The sequence below is a fragment of the Triturus cristatus genome, chromosome 2_1 (assembly GCF_964204655.1).
Source record: "Triturus cristatus chromosome 2_1, aTriCri1.1, whole genome shotgun sequence".
Lineage (NCBI taxonomy): Eukaryota > Metazoa > Chordata > Amphibia > Caudata > Salamandridae > Triturus > Triturus cristatus.
Window position 1 is genome coordinate 1058745897 of NC_140581.1, and position 22320 is coordinate 1058768216.

Below are 22320 nucleotides of genomic sequence, written 5' to 3' on the forward strand. Positions count from 1 at the left end.
CTGGCAAAGGCTAGGAGCATTCATTCTATGATAAAATTAAATGCTATATGGGGGCTTTTATTTTAGGGATGCGCATATGAGATAACAATATGGTTTGAACTTGATGTTAATCTTATGTATATTTGCAATTTTGTTTTCCATTATTGTCATTTTTTCTTTTTTCTTTTTATACATGTAAATTATGTGTTTTATCCTCTTGTTGACAAAAAAAGGGAATCTGACCCACATGTGCATTTGCCTGTTTTTTTTACCACTGTGGGGAAAGTATGGTTCCCACGGAGGAAATCCTTCGATGCATTCAGTGCTCCCCCTCTACAGCAGTACATTTACAAGTATTTCCAATGTGGGAAACTACCTGAAAGGGGTGTGACAATAGCCACGACTGTATGTGTTTGGTGGTATTTGCTGTCTTTTTCAGGAAGGACCACCCAAGAACACCCGCACTGCAGCCCCGAGCCCCTCGATCTGTCTTTTGCAAACTCCACCACAGGGATATAATTTACATATCCAATATCCAGAGGTAAAATTACACCGAGCCTCATTCTGTGAAACAGGACTGGGGTTTTAACTTGGGAAAATATTAATGTATGTATGTTTGTTTGTATGTATGTATGTTACTATGTATGCATGTGTATGTATGTGCGTATGTATGGGTATGTATGTATGTATGTATGCGTGTATGTATGTGTATATATGTATGGGTATGTATGTATGTGGGTATGTATGTATGTATGGACGTGTGATGGTATGTATGTATGCATGTATGTATGTGCAGCAGCAGCCGGCTCAAGTAAGCATGGTGGGGCGGGGCATGGCACGGCAAGGGGGAAGCCGACTGACGACGAAATAGGTATTATTTATTTATTTATTATACCTAATCCGTCGTCTGTTGCCTTACCCCCGCCCACCTCGCTTCGCCCCACAACGTTTACCAGTGCCGGCCGCTGCTGTGTATGTGTATGTATGTATGTGTATATATGTATGGATATGTATATATGTGGGTATGTATATATGTATGTATGTATGCATGTATGTATGTATGTATGTGTGTATGTACGTGTGATGGTATGTATGTATGTGTATGTGGGCATGTATAATGTAGGTATGTATGATTGTATGTATGTATGTATGTATTTATTTATAATGTATTTACAAGTGCACAGAAAACCTTGAGAATCTGTCCCTTAGTCCCTGAAACACACACAGGCTGCACAGGGTGGGTCAGGTGGCACATGGACCCCAGTAACTGTTTCCAGTCCCAGAGCCCTTATGCAGCTGATCCTCAATCCGAGCAGTTATCTGGTGCCAGCCTGTCATGGATAAGAAAAGGCAAGGCAGGGAACAATAGCCTGCTACAGACAGCGGTGTGTAATAATTAACAACAAGAGCTGTGCCCGGCATAGCGCCTGTGCATGGAGTTTGGAATCTGACCCTTACTACATCTAGATAAACATTACCCTGGCGAATCCCGGCCTCTTTTCTCACCCTGCTCCCGGCTGAACAGGTCAGGGGGCCGCTTGGAGACATTTGCTGACCCTGCTTCAGAAACTGAAGGTTTCATTGTGCTGCGGTGGAGGGTCGCACAGCAAACCATGAAACCACTCGTTGTGACGTTCCTCTGCATCATTCCCGCCCTCGCGGCTTCTGTTAAAGGTAGGTCCTGACAATTTCCGGTAGCCGCAGAAAGATCAAATGCAGAGTCACTGAACAGATTTTTACGGACGTTAATGGTAATTTTGATAACAATTCATCTGCCAGCTGCGATTTTGATGCGTTTCTGATATGGGTTTGCGGAGTCTATGACTTCATTTCTGCTGGTCGTTGTAGGTAGTCGCCACCAGCACTCAGTTTTGTTGGGCAGGACTTACGTTTTCCATCATCAGTTACTTATTTGCACTAGCAGTGAGTTTTGGGCACCGGCTCTCTTTATTTTACAAATTAAGCACTGACAACTTTGCGTGGATATAGTACTTATGGACGTGCCTGGATGGCCCAGCAGTAAAACAACACATATCACTCAAAACAGATTCACACAACTCTATGATCAGCTAAAAAGCGGTACTTCTGTTCGTGAGCACCTTTTCTTTGCCTGACAAGTTCAGTGACGTATTGAGTGAGAAAATGGAAGGCGTATATATCTTTCATGATGCAAATGTATATAAAAAACAGAAGCATGCCTATATTAAATCTATAAAACCAAACACATAGATAAACAACATCCCCCTGCCTTGCCACCAAAAATGGGAGTTCCACAGGGAGACTTTGCTCGGGCAAAGCTTTTTGTGGTGCTTTGCTTATGGGGTGACCTCCCTGGATACAGAGTCTGAAGGGGAAGGGATTTGGGGGTCAGTAGAGGACTGTGGGGATTGTAGTTTTTCTTTGCACTTTCTCTGTTGCTACAGGTGTGTCAAGTTGTCCTCAGTGTCTCGTGAGATGCTCATCATGCCATTGCTTTCTGTCTTTACTTGGCACATATTTTCTTATTTTGGGATCGATGGTGGGCAAAGGAGCAATGATGGATCCATCGACAGGGCGTGTTGCCAACAGATACTTAGGACACCAGGGTTTGGCAAGAGTCCTCTGATTGTGGTTGATTACTTTGCATTTAGTAGTACAGTAGTCTAGGGCGGGCTGGCCTATGGGGCAATCAGGCAGAGCCGGAAGGGCTTGTCTGACAGGTCAGTGTGTGGGCCAGTTTTTTAGCTGTTTGTGGACCTGTTTTGTGATCTGCAGGCAGGTCTCTACAGTTGATTTTCCTGATATTACCACAAACATTGCCTTTGGCAAGCTTACATCCACACAGTATTCCATACCTTGCAAAACACCTATACAGAGTGCCTTTATAAGCTCAAAACTGCTGCTGGTTGAAAACATAGGCCACTTTTTGGCTATCTAATTCACTAAGGGTGCCACTTTAATTTTGGTGCCTAGGCCTATTTCCTGTCCCAGTCCGACCCTGACAGTAGTTTCCCCAACTTGGCACACCCCCACACACCCAGTTGATTATAATGGTATCCCATAATTGGATATGAAACCATACAACACATCTAATAGGATCCAAAGAGTATATCAACCAGGGTAGAGCATCATAGCTTGCTTGTTACAATTCCATGTCTAGCTTGGTAGAATATAGTGATAAAGTCAGTTTGGGGCATGCCTAGATTTATAATATAGAATGTGCAAGTGGGAACAATAGACCATGGATACAATAGCGTAAATAGTTGTGTGCAATACCATACCTGTGTGAGTGTAAGAGAATACCTTGCTGAGTACAATTGTATATCTGGTTGAGTACAAAAGCATATATAGTGTTAGGCCCAATATCATAAACAGAAAACCTCTGTGCAGTAGTGCACCCAAGTGACTATGCTCGCATCCCTAGATTGTTGCACAGCAAGCCCAATGGCTTCGAGAGCACAGCTCCGTGAGTTAGTGGGAGGACGTACGGTAGCATGGCGAGCCCAGAACAACAGAACACCTCGCTTGGTGCAAATACATACCTAGCTGGGTACAGTAGTGTAGATAGGTGGGTAAAATAGGATGTTCGGCTGGGCATAGGAGCATAAATATTTTGATGCAATAGTGTCCCATTCTGGGCACAATAGAATACCTAGATTGATGCAGTAGCATATCTACAGGGGGAAAATGGCACACTAACCGTGGTACAATACCAAACATAGCCGGGTAGAGTAGCATACCTAGCAGGGTACTCTAGAGCGGAGGGCTGGCGCATCCATAAAGCCCGACCAGCAGGGGGCAGCAAAGAGTGCTTATTGATTCTGGGGCCTGCCCAAATGGCCATTTAGCTTTTGCTGTGAGGAGTGCCACAAGCAAAAATGCACTACATTCACTGTGTCCAGTATCCAGTGTCAGGAAGACATAAAGATGATAAGAGCTGCCGACTGTGGAGCTGGGAAACCAGGTTCGAGTCTTGGTGTCAGCTCAACATCCTGTGGTTCTGAGCAAAACACGTAATCTCCCCGTACCTACAAAATAGAATGAATGTGTCCTTGTGTAATGTAACTTGTGCTCATGTAAAGCGCTCCAATACCTTTGGGTTGAGTTTGCACTATATAAAACAGCAAAAAACAAAATAATACTGTGGTACAGTGCTGCTGACCCTCAATAAACTGTGCCATGGCTGGGCGCTCCTTGTTACATTGACAGAGGCCAATAGGCGTTAGCACAACGATTTAGACTGCAAACATGATGGGTGAATATGACTATGCATAGATCATGTTCCGGCCCTATTTGCCAGGCCGGCTAATCTTGGATATAATACCCCTCTTTGAGTGGTTTCGGTGGAAGGGAAGCAAACAAGCCATACCCTCTTGTGCTTTAGAAGTTAGAGAGGATGGCAGAATGATACATGTGACTGTTCTCAGTCATAAGAAAAGAGAAAGTTGTATGCTGATAGTCTCAGAGAGTGGTGCCAGTTAAAGAACTTCAAAACCCATGAAACAAGGTAACATACCTTAAGTGTATTTTATGGCAAATAAATTCTGGCAGAATTACTTTCATTTTTTTGAAATGGAGCAGCTTGCCCATGCATTGGCCTATGCGGCCCCCACTGCCGCACTATGAAATTGTTTACAAAAATATTTAGCCTGTACAGACATGCATGCTCCCTTAAAATGAATTAGATCAGAAAAACTTTATTCGATTGTAAGCAAAAACAATCATAAAAGTGTACATAAATAAAATACAGCAATACATGAAAGTCATAAAAACTTGGGTTAAGAAGAGCATGATGCCCAAAGGTATTCAATAAAATACATTATAAGATCATCCTTTTTCTAATAAAAAACACTTTTTTCAAATAAGAAGTGACTGTTGCAACACAAAGGTGGTTATCCAAACATTGGATCTCATGCAGTGCACGGCGACATTGACAATGTCCAATCATCTTTAGGAAGGGCAATAATATAGTTCGCCTATCATGGATATAATAACGACAAAATAATACAACATGCATGGTGCTTACAATGGCTCTTTAAGAAGGTGTGTCCTTGTGTTTGTGTCCAGAGACAGGTATTCTGCTAATTCGGGTGTTTACGTGGTCTGTTTGTTTTTCAAAGGCTTGGTAAGATTTGCTTTTCATCTGTGGCCTTCGAGCAGACCAGCACTAGGTTTCAGAGAAGGACTATTTAAGTTGCCAGTAATGTGTCCATTTATGACTTGGAGGGGAGGGGTCTCCGAGGGAAAAGGTCACCAGCTTCCTGGTACAAGGGAGCAGAAACAGTTCAGGGCTGGTGACAGAGATTAGAGAAGGTTCATTCAAGTCAAGGTGAGATCCGAAGGGGTGGCTGGGTGTAGGTGGCGTAGAAAAATCGAGGAGTACGCCGATGATTAAAGTTGAGGAAAGAAGTATTGTGTTCGAACTTCAGAACGCCTTTGATAATATACAGGGGTATAGCATGCCCTTGAATCACCAGAGTGTGCACAATCCACAGTGGAGAGTAAATAAATGGCTTGGGATAAGGATTATAAAGAGATAAAGCTGTGCTAAGAGTAAAGGAGATAACGGGGAATAAGGAGATAGTGAGAAGGTGCAAGCGTTTCTCCTCTTCAACTTTGTGGAGATTTTTTTTTACACTTTAGAATCTTTGTGAAGTTTGTAAGGTTTGCAAAGACGTCTTGATATTATATGTACATTTATTGTTCGGTTACTTAAAACCATTACAAAATAAAACAGCATAAACAGTAAATTAACATTTCACAATACTAGATATTTTCCTCACTTTGTATTTTACTGTTTTAATGCTCATCTGCTTTTTAATGAAAATGTATATTGTTAGAAATGGGATTTCTGGTTGGCTAGGGCTTGCGCCAAAGCCAGGCAGAAACCACCACTCTAGTCAGGGCTGGGGAGTTACACGCCAAAGATAATCCCTTCTCACCCCCTTGGTAGCTTGGCACGAGCAGTCAGGCTTATCCCGGAGGCAATGTGTAAAGCGTTTGCGCGCGCACCCAGCAACAACACCCAAGGCCCACCACAAAAGAAACTCCACACAAGGTTATATATAAAAATAGCCTTTGTATTATACCAAAACACATTAGATAATATTCACACAATTTACACTGTGCCAACTGGCACTGGGCAAAATTTTACAAGGGTCTATTTACATGGGACAGGGCCACATGGACCACAGTCAGAATCAGCACAAATCACCAATCGTACATGTAGAACATATACTAACTGTAGCACAAATTATCACTGTAGAGCACAACCAGTAACTACTGGCTCAATAATGACCTCAGCGTCATCACACAAGCATCAGGTATAAAACCTATCCTGCATCCATCACAGGGGCATAAACACATTTTGCAATTTCTCGCAAGTCTAACGCATTAGACCTTACCTCCTAAGTATAACTACTCTAGGGGCCTACATCGCACAGGGAAGTACAATCTCCCTAACATCACCCAAACAGGTAAAACAACCTCCTAGGCAGAAATGACCACATTTAGAGGTATAAAACACAGGGTGCGCAAAACATGCTATACACAGTACATTTCCTAACACCCAATCACATTCGCATGAATCACAACAACACCTCAATCACATTAGGGTCCAGGTCGCACCAGAACCTAAACGTAGCAGCTGCCCACTACTTGCTGGGCAGCTGGGGACAAGAACAGGGCCTAAACGCTGCAGCTGGCACTAAGTGCTGCGCAGCTGGGGAAGTAATAGTATCCAAAAACGTTGGAGCCACCTAGGCTCTACACACACCATGTCCCCCAGTACTGTGGAGCGCACTGGCGCTGAAATGGAATGTGTCCCCAAACGTTGGAGTCCCACTCGGGGGACTCTTGAACAATAATGATGGCCCCTTCGTTGGAGCGCACTAGCGCTCTAAAACAAATATTGCCCGTGGGAGTCCCTCTGGACTCTAAACAAATATGCCCCAAAACGTTGGAGCCTCGTGGGCTTAAAACACCAAGGAAATGCCCCCGAATAACGTTGGAGCCTCGTGGGCTCAGAACACCAAGGGAATGCCCCCGAAGCTGGAGCGCACTAGCGCTCTAAAACAAACACTGCCCCAACCGTTGGAGCCTTCTTTGGGCTCTAGAATGACCATACCCCATCGTGGGGGCAACCCGCTGCCAGACGGGGCCGCCCAGGAAACCGGAACACCGTGCCTTCACTGGCACTCTCGGGGCTTCGGCAGCCTGGGGGGGACTCGGTCTCACCCCTCCCCGGACACAAAACACAGCCCCACTCACCGGGCTCTTCAGGCGCTGCTCCTGACACTCCGGCAGTGGCAGTGCTCTCTCCTCTGGTCACGAGAGCGGGGTGGGCTCCTGCCTCTCTTGCAGCAGCACTGCTCCTCACTGGCGGCCATGGCGGGGCTCTCTCACCTCCTGAGAGAGCCCCGTCCTCTCGATGCGCCGGTCTTACCGGGACTTTGCAGGGGGAGCCTGCGAGGCTCCGGGACCTCTGCCTGCCGGAAAATGGCCGCACTTCCGCTTCCGTCCCACGGCCCTGCCCACAACCAGGCGGGCCGCGGACTCGGTGGCGATATTTGAATGCGGCTCGGGCCGCGGCGGTGATTTTTTTTTGCGGGTAAAGTGCGGGGTGGGCACCCGCAATTTTAAATAAAGATGAAGCGGGGTGGGCACCCGCAGCTCAGTAAAAGGCGGGGTGGGCACCCGCGAGCACGATCAATTAGCGGACATAAGCGGGGTGGGCTCCCGCATTCACGACAATTAGCAGGCGATCAGGTGGGGTCAGCACCCACGAGGAAAATATAAAAATAAGCGGGGTGGGCACCCGCCACTGCAGGCATCATGATACCTAAGATAAAGCGCTCCCAGGCGCCAGAAGGCTGCACCAAGCCCTGGCAGAGTAAAAGGACCAGCAAAAAGGTCCAAAAGGTCCTGAAGGCGTCCAGGGGGCAAAGCAGGGCCCAGGGGCCAGCACACAGGGCCCTCCAGCAGGGAGGTAGCCCTCATGGCGGTCCCTCCTGGGCCCCACCAGCAGCCAGCCCCCCTCTGTCAGGATCCAAAGGAGAACATTTTGTAAAGGGACACAGCCCCTTTTTATACACAGATCACCTTTGTTTCAAGGTGTAGGGAAGGGGCGAACCAGATGCAACTGGTTCTTGAGCACTTTGTTTTGCTCAGCCCCTCTCCCTATTCACAGAACAGGCCAGGGTCATCAGTCGCACCACGGGGGGCGGAGCCAGCATTGTGTGGGGAAAGCCCAGCCCTATTCAGGTCTCAGGTGTACTCCTCCCACCCATCTGGCTGCTGATCTCCCCATTCACCACTGGGTGACTCCTCCTGGCTCTGGGGATTCCCTAGCCCGTCACATGACCTCAGGTAGCCAATCGCCAGACAAGTCACTCATCTCACACTGCACACAGGAATGCCCACTTCTAGAAGTGGCACTTCCACACTAGGTACATTGATGCCGCACACATCATCGCGCAGCATTTCATCACACGAGTCTGCACATACCAAACTCGGCCCTGCACTCCCCACGCATCAGGAACTAACATGGTCACTCAGATCCCCCATGCATTCCTATGGGAGGGCAGGTCAGTCTCACTCAATGTAACCTAGAGCGCACGCACTTTACACTGGGACACAGTGTTAAAGCGCCTAGAGGCCTAAATCCACTAATACACCATAGGGAAAAGGCTAGGATAAAGGCAAAAAGTTCTAGGGGTGAACTTGCCAGAACATATATATGTAAACTTTTGTGGCTCTTTTGAGTCGAAAAAAGCATTTTGATTGATTGATTGAGCATTTCATATACAAAGAGTTAATTAAATTCAATTTATCATAATACTATATAATTGATCAAGTAATTTTGCTTTTACTGTGAGACAAGAGTTACTGAACTGCCTGGCAAACAACTCAATATTCAAGACGATTACATTAGGCTAAGAAAGAAAATGTAACTAAATAAAAGAAGCTACGGTAAAACAGGGTTGTGCAAAATGCAAGATGCAAGGGAGTTGCAGACTTGTTTCAAAAGAATTAGTTACAATAACCAGTTATTTTCTTTAAAAACAAAAACAGAATTAAGCTCAATATGCCTTAAAGAAATAAATACCTACAAACATTAGTACATGCTACACATAGCTATTCGTATAACACGTAAACATTTTATAGAGCGTATTCCGCTGAGAAAGGGCTTGAAATGTGGTGACAGTGCAAAGAAGCAAACTCAGCATGGCAGAATTGTGCAAAGGGCAAAGTTCATCCCGCATGAGGATCTCCTCAGGGCCAGTACGACGGCCAAGCACCTCCTTGGAGCTGCCGGCTGACTGTTCCTTCATAGCAGAGCCATCGTTCTCCATTATGCAGCCCATTACAGTATATTTATCATCAAGAAGAGTCTCTGGATTACTCTTAGGTCTTTTAACTGGCCAGAGCTGCCTCAAGGCGCTACAAAGTTGATGCACTGTCGTGGAAGTTATTTTGACTGGTGGCTGTTACCTTACCACGAGTTACATCCTGCCTCCTTAATTTACTAACTGCTGAGTCGAAAACTTGACCAGTTGAATGTTCATACAAGTGTTGTCCGGGTTGAGGGTGTTGGTAATGGCCCGCTGGCACTTGCGGATGCCTAGTTTGTTCCATTCAAGTCTCAGGCGCACTTTCTGTTCTTCCAACTGGGCAGCACAGCTACAGACGATGTGTTGGAACGATTCCTCATAGCCCTACAACCACTGCACGTTATTGCTTCCAAAGGCCTGCGCCACCTGGTTAACCTGGTTAGATGTTCAAAAAACAGCCAATCCCTTAGTCTTTATATTTAGAAGATGTAAAAAAATAAAATAGAAGGAGCAATCACTGCAGAACTACACTTTCTAATAGAAAGAAGTTTTGGGGAGAAAATCAGCCAGCAAAAAACATTTTATGTGGAAAACCCCTGTAGAAAAGTTGGTAAACATTGAAGATGTAAAAAATTGTGTAAACCTAGATAACTTCTTTCTCGCCAAATTAGGTAAACATCACTTTTCCTTATCCCAGTTCCAAAATAGAACCTCTGGGAGGTCAGTCTACATAAATCCAACAAGCATGCTGTAATAATCCTTTAATGCAACATCAAGGGAAAACTATATTAAGTGCATGAGGACTATGTCAAGGAATCTGATGAATTAAGGTAAGTGTAGATGCCCAAGTAGCACGCCTACAGATATCTGTGAGATGAGCTCCCTGAGCCCCCAGCCAGGAAACAGTCTTACCCTTGTTGTTAGAAAGACCCATACCAAAGAATGTACCAGACTGTGCTCACTTTCCTACTCCAGTCTAATGCCCCAAAGATGGCACATTAACTACCAGACTGCCTAAAAGTTCGGGACTGAACAATGTAAGTCCAAACATCCTACAAATATCCATCTAATGGTAAAATAGTTAATGCTCGGAGGCTGGGGAAGGATTAAAATGCAATCCGAGACCTTTAAACTTTAAATGGATCTAATCCTGGGAAGCCAGGTTCACTTATACAATAAGACACTTTGGAAGACTCCTGCAGTGCTGGCTCCCTTTACAGGAGAGCACCGACTTTCTATAACCAACTGTCCAGGGCCGGCGTAGCTGGAAAAACGACTCTAATAATCAGTGGAGTTAAAATTGTGGTCCCTGTAGGGCCGGCAGAGCTCAAGTGACATCCCAAGTTGGAAGCAATGTCATAATTGTGTACCTTGGTCTGAAAGTGGGCACCAGTCTGGAGAGCAGCAGCTCTCTATCCTCCAGGTCACCACAGGGCTTGCAAAAGACTGTGTTGAACACTGAAAGCAATTATTCCAGGGCAAACTCTGGAGGAAAATCATACCCTGCACACCTTTTTAGAACAAGTAAAATATTTCTAGTTAGCGTAGAAGTTTTTGTGGATTGTGGACTAGTGACACCTAGCCCTGTGGAGATGCTTCTAATACCACAAGTCCACTTATTCAAGTTCTAGGAGGACAATAGTATCATCCTGGCTGTCTGACCTGCTGAACGTGGGAGATCCCCATCCCCCATAAGAGTGGGAATGAACTTCTGCATGGCCAGGAAGAAACCACAACTATGACCTAAGAATGTTCCCTTGATTCTTTCACAATCTTCCTCACTAACTTCCTCCTTCACTCCCTGTCCCTTCTCTACCTGCCACCACATGGTGACATTGACACCAACCTCTCCTCTCTCAATGATATTCTGAGTCTCTACAGATTTCCATGCTCACCTCTGCTGAGAAAAGAGCCCAAAGCTGATACCTCCCAATATTCTTAAACGGTAGCACCTTCGAACCCACAAACAGAAACCTTTAAAAAAAAAAGAATAGTGCTTTGCCAATTTCCCTCAAGACCATGGAGCCCTCGGGGTAGCTCGCTTGTCCCACAGTTAACCTCTCTGCACAATCAAATCTACATTTTGCATGAGCACAATTTCAAAGCAGACAACAAAAGTAAAGTGTTATAAAAGGCAGTAAAAGTTTGCTACAAACCTCTATCTTCTCTCATTTGATGCTCTTTTGAGAAATACTCATGCATTAACTACTACTGCATCAAATAATGGACACCATTTAAAACAAAATCTATATCTCTGTTTTCACACACACTATGTATTATTTTTTACAGACTCCTTGGCATTTATTCATTCTACTCTCCTACACTGATCTCGCAAAATCATCCAGCACCTCCAGTGTTTACAAATGTATCTAATATCTTTAACTACTCACCAAGTCCCGTACTATTACTTCTCTTTCCTCTTACCTCCATTTCATCAACATCGCCCTCAGAACAACTGTTCCCTTCTCTCTGAAAACCACTCCATTTCTTCCACTAGCCATTAAACCTATCCTAGACTCACATAACTGTGCTGACTACTAACTATCACCATTCTACCCTTCATTGATAAGACCATTGAAATGGCTGTTTTTCACTTTCCTACAGCTAATAAGGCGTTAAAGCACTTTCTGGGTGGTTAAGTAAGCAGCTACTCATTTTATTCTTCACGACTGATAGAATTTGTGTTTCTTAGTGCGGCATAAGTGGGAAGTATTTTCATCTCAGGAGAAAGGCTCCGTCACATCAACAGCTTCATACTTTGTTTAGGTCGAAGCCTACCAGACAGTGCAGCTGTCTGGTTTGCTAAAGAAATCTTGGGTCCCAGGATGCTTGTTTCCGGTCCAGGGAGGACCTGGCCTGGCAGTTCGGTCTGGACTGTTCCCATGGAGCACAGGGTCAAGACTGATTTGCATACGGCTGGGTCCAAACTGGGGTGGCGTAGTGGGCAAAAGAACAATGGATTTAACCCAGATTTTTTGACTGGGGGAGAATGTTTGCATTGTCAGCATTCCGTCCATCATTTGATTGCTGTCACACTTTTCGCTCTAAGTGGGATGGGTATGCCCAGACGTGGGCCCCTTGCTCACTGTGCCACTGGATTCAAGCTAGCCTGGCTGAAGAAGGGTGACATACCCTGAAACCGGACCCAGGATGCGTGTTTCCGGTCCAGGGAGGACCTGGCCTGGCAGTTCGGTCTGGACTGTTCACGTGGGGAACAGGGTAAAGACTGATTTTCTTATGGCTGGGTCCAAACTGGGGTGGCGTAGTGGGCTAAAGAACGATGGATTTAACACAGATTTTTTGACCGGGGAGAATGTTTGCATTGTCAGCATTCCGTCCATCATTTGTTTGCTGTAACACTTTTCGCCCTAAGTGGGATGGGTATGCCCAGACGTGGGTCCCTTGCTCATTGTGTTACTAGATTCAAGCTAGCCTGGCTGAAGAAGGGTGACATACCCTGAAACCGGTCCCAGGAGGCTTGTTTCCGGTCCAGGGAGAAACCTGGCGTGGCAGTTCGGTCTGGACTGTTCCTATGGGGCACAGGGTCAAGAATGGATTGCATATGGCTGGGTCCAAACTGGGGTGGCGTAGTGGGCAAAAAACCGATGGTTTTAACCCAGATCTTTTGACTGGGAGAGAATGTTTGCATTGTCAGCATTCCGTCCATCATTTGCTTTCTGTAACACTTTTCGCCCTAAGTGGGATGGGTATGCCCAGATGTGGGTCCCTTGCTCACTGTGCCACTGGATTCAAGCTAGCCAGGCTGAAGAAGGGTGGCATACCCTGAAACCGGTCCCAGGATGCTTGATTCCAGTCCAGGGAGGACCTGGCCTGGTGGTTCGGCCTGAACTGTTCCCATGGGGCAAAGGGTCAAGACTGATTTGCATATGGCTGGGTCCAAACTGGGTTGGCGTAGTGGGCAAAAGAACGATGGATTTAACCCATATCTTTTGACTGGGGGAGAATGTTTGCATTGTCAGCATTCCGTCCATCATTTGTTTGCTGTAACACAAAGAAATCTTGGGGAGATTCCAAAAGCTCTCCAGGGAATAGATTTTGCCCAAGGCTTACCACTGGCTTTGTGGTCCGTAACTCACATTTGCTTGCTTTCTATTTGCTAGCTTTATTTGTTTTAGGCTGAGTTTGTTTCTTCTGTGGAGTAAAGCCTGTTTACAGGGGTCCCCTGTGTTCATCCACCAGTTATCTTTTCAGTAAACAGGCTTTTAAATCTTGCTGTGCATTCAGAGACAGAGGTCAAAGTTCAGGCTCAGTCTTCCGAGGGAGTGTTTTCTTTTCTTTCTCTGACTTCAATGCGAGAGGGTTTTTATTACAATCGTGCTGGCTATGGGGCAATGGGGTGTGTGCTGGAGAAAGGCTGCACAATGTTATTTTTTTCCAGCACACAACATTTAAATGTCTGTAAGTGAACTGTGCAGATATCTCAGAATATATCAGAATGAGGAAATCACAAATGAAGCACATTTTTTGGTAATTCTGAAGTGTGATGGTAACAAGTATTTTATTATGATCAAAATCAAATCAATACACTAGGTGATGACATTTCGATACATTAGCTTTTGTGTTAGCTACTGCACTCTACACCACTTCAGTCTAGGCCAATCCACTCTATGCCTCTCCATTCCACGCCACTCTACTCTGCAACACTACACTCTATGCCAATGCACTCTACTCTGTACAACTCCACTTAACACCAAGGCACTCTACGCCACTCTACTTTACACCACTCCAATCTACGACACTCTACTCTGCACCACTGCTCTCAATGCCACAACACACTACTCTGCACACTCTACTCTACGCCGGTCTACTGCATTCTATGCCAATGCCATGTACGCCACTGCACTCTACGCCACTCTACTCCGCATCACTCCACTATATGCCTCTACTCTCTACAACACTGCACTGTGGGCCAATCCACTCTAATCTACTCTGCACCACAGAATCCTATGACACTGCACTCTTTGCCACTCTACTATACACTACTGCACTCTACCCTGCACCACTTCAATCTACACTACACCACTGTACTCTACGCCACCTCACTCTACTTTGAAACAATCTACTCTACGCCACTGCACTCTATGATACTACACTCTATGCCATCCTACTCCACTCTGTGCCAACTCTACTCTACGCCACTCCCATCTACACCACTGCAATCTATGCTGCACCACTCTATTCTGTGCCACTCTACTCTGCACCACTCTTCACCACTGCACTCTACACTACTTTACTCAAAACCATTGCACTCTATGTCACTGCACTCTACGCCAATCTACTCTACACCATTGACCTCTACATCACTGCACTCTACGCCACTGCATTCTACTGTGCACCACTGTATTCCACACCACTGTACTCTACATTAATCCACTCTATGCCACTCTACTCTACACCACTACACTCTACAGCACTTTACTCTGCAATACTGCACTCTTTGCCACTGAACTTTGTGCCACTCTACTCTGCAACACTGCATTCAATATTCTAAGCCACTGTACTGCACTCTACACCACTGCACTCTATGCTATTACACTCTATGCCACTCTACGCTGCATCACTCCACTCGACACCAATGCAGTCTACACCATTACACTCTACGCCGCTCTAAACTGCACTGCACCACTGCACTCTACACCACACTACTCCACGGCACTGCACTGTATGCCATTGCACTTTATCCTGCACCACTTCACTGTACCCTGCACCATTTCACTAATTTTCACTTCACTCTACTTTGAAACAAACTACTCTGCACCATTGCACTCTGTGCCACTCCATTCTTCACCACTCTACACCACTACAATCTATGCTGAGTCACTCCATTCTACGCAACTCTAATCTGCACCGATCCAATCTACCCTGCACCACTTCACTCTACAACAACTTCACTCCATTCTGAACCAATCTACTCTATGCCACTGCACTCTGCGCCACTGAACTCTTCACCACTGCACTCTACACCAATGCACTCTACACCACTTTACTCAAAACCAATGCACTTTATGCCATTACACTCTACACAAGTCTACTCTGCACCACTGCACTCTACGTCACTCTACTCTGCTCTGCACCACTGCACTTCATGCCACTCTATTCTACACTCTTGCACTCTACATCACTGCACTCTACACCACTGTATTCTATTCTGCTCCACTGTACTCTGCACTACTGCTCTCTTTGTCACTCTACTCTACACCAATGCACTCCATGTCACTGCACTCTACACTGTACCTCTCTAAGCCACTCTACTGCACTCTACATCAATGCACTCTTTGCCGCTACACTCTATGCCACTCTGCTCTACACCACTCTAATCTTCTCTACTTCACTGCACTCTACGGCACTGTATTCTACACCACTCTCCTCTATGCCACTGCACTCTATGACACTGTACTCTACACCATTGCACTCTACCCTTCAACACCAATCTACCCTGTACCACTCCATGCCACTTTAGTCTATGCCGCCACACTCTATGCAACTCTACTCCACTCTGCACGACTCTACTCCATGCCACTGCATTCTATGCCATTGCAAACTACGCTGCACCTCTCCACTCTACACTACTCTGCATCACTCTACTCAATGCCACTGCATTCTATGCCACTTTACATATCACTGCACTCTACAGCAATGCTCTCTACACCACTTTACTCAAAATCATTGCACTCCACACTACTGCCCCTATGCCAGTCTGCTCTGCGCCACTGCGCTCTATGCCACTTTCTTCACTCTAGCCCACTCTACTTCACTCTGTGACACTCCACTCTACTCCACGATACTCCACTCTGACACCCTACTCGATTAAACTCTACTCCACTTCATGACACTCTACTCCACTCCACGAAACTCTATGCCACTTCACTCTAGCACATTCCACTCCACTCTATGTCCCTCCACAATATAACACTCCACAACAATATATGCCTTTCTACTCTATGACATTCTATTCTTTGACACTTTGCAACTCTGCATTATTCCAATCTATGCACTCTACGCCGCTCAATGCCACTCCACGCTTCACCACCCGACTCTATGACACTTTACTCCACTCTATGCTACACCACTCTACTCTACTCAGTGGCATTCCACTACACTCTACGGCACTTCACCCTTCTCCACTCTAAGGCACTCTACTCCACTCTATGGTACGCCACTCTACGCCCCTCCAATCTACATCATTCCACTTTAGGACACTCTACTCCACTCTACGCCACTCTACTGCACCCTATGCCACTCTACTTCACTCTATTCCACTCCACTCTGCGACACTCCACTCTACTTCACTTCACTTTGCACCACTCTATGCCACCCCACTCTATGCCCCTCTATTCTTTGCTCCTTCACTCTTTTAGTCATGCTAAACAGTAGGGAGCATAGCTGTCTGGTTTGCTGAAGACTTCTTCAGAACATTCTGCAAGTTTCCCAGGGACTGCTTTCTGCCCATTGCTTACCATTGGCATTCTGCTTTGTAACTCACAGTTGCTTGCTTTCTATTTGTTGGCTTTATTTCTTTTAGGGTGTCCAGCTTGAGTTAGTCCCTCCCGTGGAACGTAGACTGTTTCCTAAAACTATTTGTATTCTTCCATGAGTGCTTGCTTACTTTAAACAGGCATTTAAATGTTGTTGTTACCTTGTTACATTTGCTGTGCATTGAAAGACAGAGGCCAAATGTAAGTAAGGTTCTGTCTTCCAAGGGAGCTTGGTGTTTACTTTTCTTTCTCTGACTTCAAAGTAAGAGGATTTATGTGATAATCTTACTGGGGTTGTGAAAGAAAGGATTTTTTCTAGCACACAACACAATTTAGGCATCTGTAAATGAGATATGCAGATATTTCAAAATATATAAGAATTGGGAAAGCACAACTGAAGCAAATGTTTTGTAATTCTGAAGTTTGGTGGAACCAAATAATTTAATACACTCAAAACAAATCAATACACTAGGTGATGCCATTTTCACACAATATAATGTGTGTATAGTATAGTTTTATCAGTAAAACTGTATGTCATTGCAAATGTAATGGTCATTTCAATTGAAAATGTGTTTTCAGTAATGGCAGTGTGCTTACACCCCATGCATACTCCACATTATGCCACTCCACTGTACACCGCTCCACTCTACAACACTGTACTCCATTCTATGCCACTCTACATCCCTCCACACTACACCAACCTATGCCACACTACTCAACTTTACAACACTCCACTCTATGACACTCCACTTTATGCCACTCCACTCCCCTCCAATCCACTCTATTACACACCGCTCCACTCTACTCCCCTCCACTCTACAACAAACCAATCCACACTATGCCACTGTATGACACTTTAAGCCACTTTACTCCCTTCCACCCTACGCCCCTCCACTCTACAACACTCTACTCCACTATATGCCACCCAGCAACACACTACTCAACTCCCTCTATGCCACTCTGTGTCACTTGATTCCAGTCTATATCACTCTATGCCACTCCACTCCATGACACTTTATGCCACTCCACTTTATGACACTCTATGCCACTCTATGCCTCTCCATGACACTTTACAGCACTCTACTCCACTCTAGGCCAGTCCAATCTACTATACTACCCCACTCTATGCCACTCCACTCTGTGACAATCTACTCCGCTCTACACCACTCTACTCTACGCCACTCTACTCCACTTTACTCAACTCCCTCTGTGGCACTCCACGTTACTTTACTCCATTTGACGCCACTCCACTCTACAATACTCTATGCCATTCCACTCTATGACAGTCTACTCACCTTTATGACACTCTCTACACTGAACTCTACAACACTGTACTCTACTCCATGCCCTTCCACTCTGTGACATTCTACTCCCTCCATGACACTTCACAACACTCTACGCCACTCCACAACACTCTATACCACTCCAAGACACTCCTTTCTACTCCATGCCACTCTCCTTTATACCATCAACTTTTTGCCATGCTGAACAGTTTTCACGCTGGTGTAAAACATGGCTAAAACACATTAGCAAAGCCAATGGCTCTTGCATGTAGGACCTATTAGCTTTACCAATGCGTGTTGCAAATAGCTTCTCAGCAACTCTACTTCCTAGTGTGATACTGACCATGGTAGGAATAGAAGTGACTCAAGAATGTTACTCAGCCACATTGATGAACGAACTGTCCTGAAAAAGAATTTCCAGTCTGCAATTCAAGTGGAAAGATTGGTGTTCTTGAAATTCATCCAGTATTGGCAATCATCTCATTTTTAGGTGGAGAAACTGATTATCCTACATCCAGAAGAAAAAATGCCTGGCTATTCACAAATTGACGCTACTGGTGATTGTTGGCACTTCTGAGTTTGACGTGGTAGATGTGAATCAGAAGGAACTTATGTGATTGTAAACGTTTCTTAAGGTTCAAAGTCCAGCAGCTATTTGAGTAGTGAGGGGAAAGACATGTCGACCAACTGCTGTATTTGCCCTTGGTATAGTGCTTCTCCTGGAATCACTCTCAGCCATCAGGATAACACAGTCATGTTACTTCTCTGTGCATTTCTCCTTGTATTTACATTAAATGCTCCAAGATAGAACATTCCTTCAGGTCACACAACTGAATGTAATAACCATGAAATAGATTCTCTCACTGGTGAATATTGGGAATCTCTGCCCATTTTTAGCAGCCCGCATCCCAAATTGTTTTTCAATCTCTCAGATGTGACAGTGCGAGTGAAGAATAAAAATAGTGTAGATACTAGCAGAGTGGTCAGTAATGGTGCCAGAGAGCAAAAAAGTGATTGATGGAAATATTGAAATTCATCCTGTAATACTTTTGAATAGCAACCCATTACATTGTTTTGAACTTGCCCCGAAGAAGGGATTGACCACGTGCAATGTATCATGGGCCATGTAACCCTTGAACTGAAATGCTAGCAAACCCAGATTCCTTTTGACCTTTATTATCATTGGTGATGGCAAACACAACATTCCCTGAGACAAACGTTCAGATTTACTCATGCCACTTATATTGGCAATCAAACAGCAATAGTTGTGGATAGAAAAACCTAAATGAATCATAATCCCTTTGAATTTTCAGAGTAGCATTCCATTGCATTGATTTGTAGCTTATCTCTTTCACTGGAGATGGGTACCAGCCATATGAAAATCTTTGTCAGCCTGTTTCAAAAGGATGAGTGCAGCCCAAACTGCTGGCCAGGTATCTTGTGACCACTTGGGCACCCACTTGCTCCATCTGTTGGCTTACTTAGGACAAAAATGAAGGATGGAAGTGTTTCAAGCAATGTAAACAAATGAGAATGTAATTGGATATCATTCAGTTCTAGCGTCTATACCAATCCACTAGGGGCCACCCATATGCCAATTTACATAAATCCCACCCCTAAATGGGCAGGTATTCAGAGCTGCTAAACTACAACACCTATGCTGCAACTGTAGCAGTCCTCTTTGTTGGAGTCCGACCCCGTTTGGGTGTCACAGGGCAGACATGGGCAAGTGGGCCTCAAATGTGGTGGATGAGGTAATTTGCCACTGGTGTATTGGGGGTCTGCCCTATTATGGCTCGGCTACCCGGGCCAAGAGCAGCCCTCTACGCACTTGACTCTCAGGGTAGTGCAGTCAATCAATCAAAGTCTTCTTAAGGATGCAGTGTAGGGGCAATTGTTCAGAACTCAACAGTCAACCATGAGACACAATGGCATAATTTCTAGCAAAGTGCTTATCTTTCGTGTAAAAATAAACAATTAAATCACAATGCAGAACTAAATACTACATAATTCGAGGCAAACAAAATACATGTTTGTAAACTAAGTTGTGTATAACAGTGAGCCCTCTACACCCTGCTTCCCAATAACCCCCTTTCTCCCACTACACTTAACAATAGCCTCTTTCCTCCTTACACCCTGTTTCCCAATGTCCCACATTCTCCTGCTATACTTTCCAACATCCCCCTTCCTCCCACTATGTTTGAGATACTGTATCTACAGTCTCAAACACACAAAAGCTTTAGGCAGGATTAAGCACAGGCACAGATGGCTCAATACTCTCGTAGGTCAAATGTGTAACTTAGATCAATGTTTCTTTACTCCTTTGTCAAAAAGTCTTACCATGTGCACCAGATTTATTTGCACACGTTTAATCTTCTGACCCCGGTGGAGGATAGGTCATGCTTTTTACCTGCTAGTTATTGTAGCAGTTCCAGCTGTGTGGCAGATGCAGTCCACCTTCCACTTTCATAGCACCCTCTCCTCTCTTGTGTGGGCCCCATTAGTGGTGCTCCTTTGAAAAAGTTCACAGGTTTGATTTGTGAGGCCTAAGTGTCAGTACTTGGTGGGCAAGGGTGTAACGCAGGCTGCTGCAGCCCCTGTGGTGCAGGGAGCACTCAATACTTCAGGGGGCCCTTAGCCTTTCAGGGGACTCCCATTTACTCAAATTATGTTGAAAGTCTGTAAGATATGGGAGATTCAGGGGCCCTTATCCCATTCTGTAGGGCTGCCCCACCATTTTCCGTTACACCATTAGCAGTGGGGACCTACAGACCAGCTGCAGACATGTGTTCTTGTGTGGCAGTTCTGGCTTCCAAGCTGAATGCCTTGTTGATGTATCTTTCGGGCAGTTGTGGCCTCTCAGCCAATCAGTGCTTTGCTCTATGTCAGTGGTATAGCTTTCACTCACAGCCTCAAAAATGGCGGCACCAAATCTTTTACACGAGAGACATATTACCAGGCAAAAAGGGATACTTATTCTGGTATAGTCTTATGTAGCTCTCATAGGAACTGTGCAGAGAGACTGGGGAGGATCCCGTAATGACAAGGGTCACTCCTCTATTCACTCACTGAGCAAATCATCTTTCTCTGGGTGCTCCTCATCCCAGGAACACTCTGAGATTAGCATGTACACAGTCTCCTCGCTTGCTGAGACAGGTGCTCTACCTCTCTCAGCAGACAGGCAAGCTTCTAGACAATTCAGGAAGACATCAGCTTCTCCAGCAGAAAGTGCAGACCTGAGGTGATGTCCTCAAAACTCTGGGAGACCGACTGTCAGGTAGATAACTACCCTGGTTGCACAGCAGCTCTCCAGGTACTCTGTGGAACACTCCACACTTGGTAAAGAAGAATTTCAGACTTGAACCAAGTGAGGTGGTTTGGTCCCACTTGTATACACATTTTCCAGACACGGGCAGTGGATCCACTCTCTATGGTTTCAGAACATTTTTGGTTTGGTTCTCTTTCAAATGTTATTCGCAGACTACTTTCCAGACAACATTTGTGCAAAGTGATGCCTCTCACAGCAGGTAGCAATGGTACGGAATACAAACAGGAGTATCCAAAATAGGGGCACAATGATGAGTGAAATCTCTACACCTGGCTGTCATCAGCCTTCCCATAGGAGTAATCAGGAAAATACAAAATGGCTGGCCTTCCCTAGAAACTTCGTCAACTTGAGCAATACCATCTACTGAGTTACAGGGCTGAGGAAGTACTAATCTCTAATTTCTATAGGGATCCATTCTTGATCCGTCTTCAATTGAGCGCCTGAGTCTCCACCCTCCAGCTACAGAAATGCAGGCAATACACGTCAACTGCCTGGAAGAAGCTACCCGCATACTCCATCTTGTGCCCTGCTAAATTCAAAAGCATCTAATATGGATCTAATTGGCCCCAGTTCTCCGACTCATATCACACCTAGAGTCCTACTACCTTGCATTTGCTACACACACACTGCACATAAACACACTAGACATACTCAATAGTTGCCAGCATAAGGTTCTGGGTTTTACATAACATCAGAACTTTGCATGAGAAGGACAAGTAGGCGTGCCTGTCCTTAAAACAGAGAAAAGGGTTTAGTCACCCTACAAGTCCCACCACTCTGTGTGAGGCACCCAAGGCATCGACTCTTGGTCTTCTCTGGTCACAGAATTGATTGGGGCCATGGTGCAACCAAGGAAATTCCCCCTTACTGCTGTTTTGGTAGTAAAATACAGCAATAATCAGGGGTTAATGAGCCTCCAGGTC

The 22320-nt window shown here is 45.2% G+C and overlaps 1 protein-coding gene across 1 annotated transcript in view; it reads left to right on the forward strand.

Moving 5' to 3' along the window:
* Positions 1–1404: 1404 nt before the first annotated feature.
* The window catches only part of MTTP (microsomal triglyceride transfer protein), a 277369-nt gene continuing 256453 nt past the window's right edge, over positions 1405–22320 (forward strand). Inside the window, exon 1 of the mRNA XM_085635746.1 lies at positions 1405–1653. Coding sequence (XP_085491872.1) covers positions 1593–1653 — 61 coding nt within the window. The 5' untranslated portion in view covers positions 1405–1592. The remainder of the gene's footprint in view (positions 1654–22320) is intronic.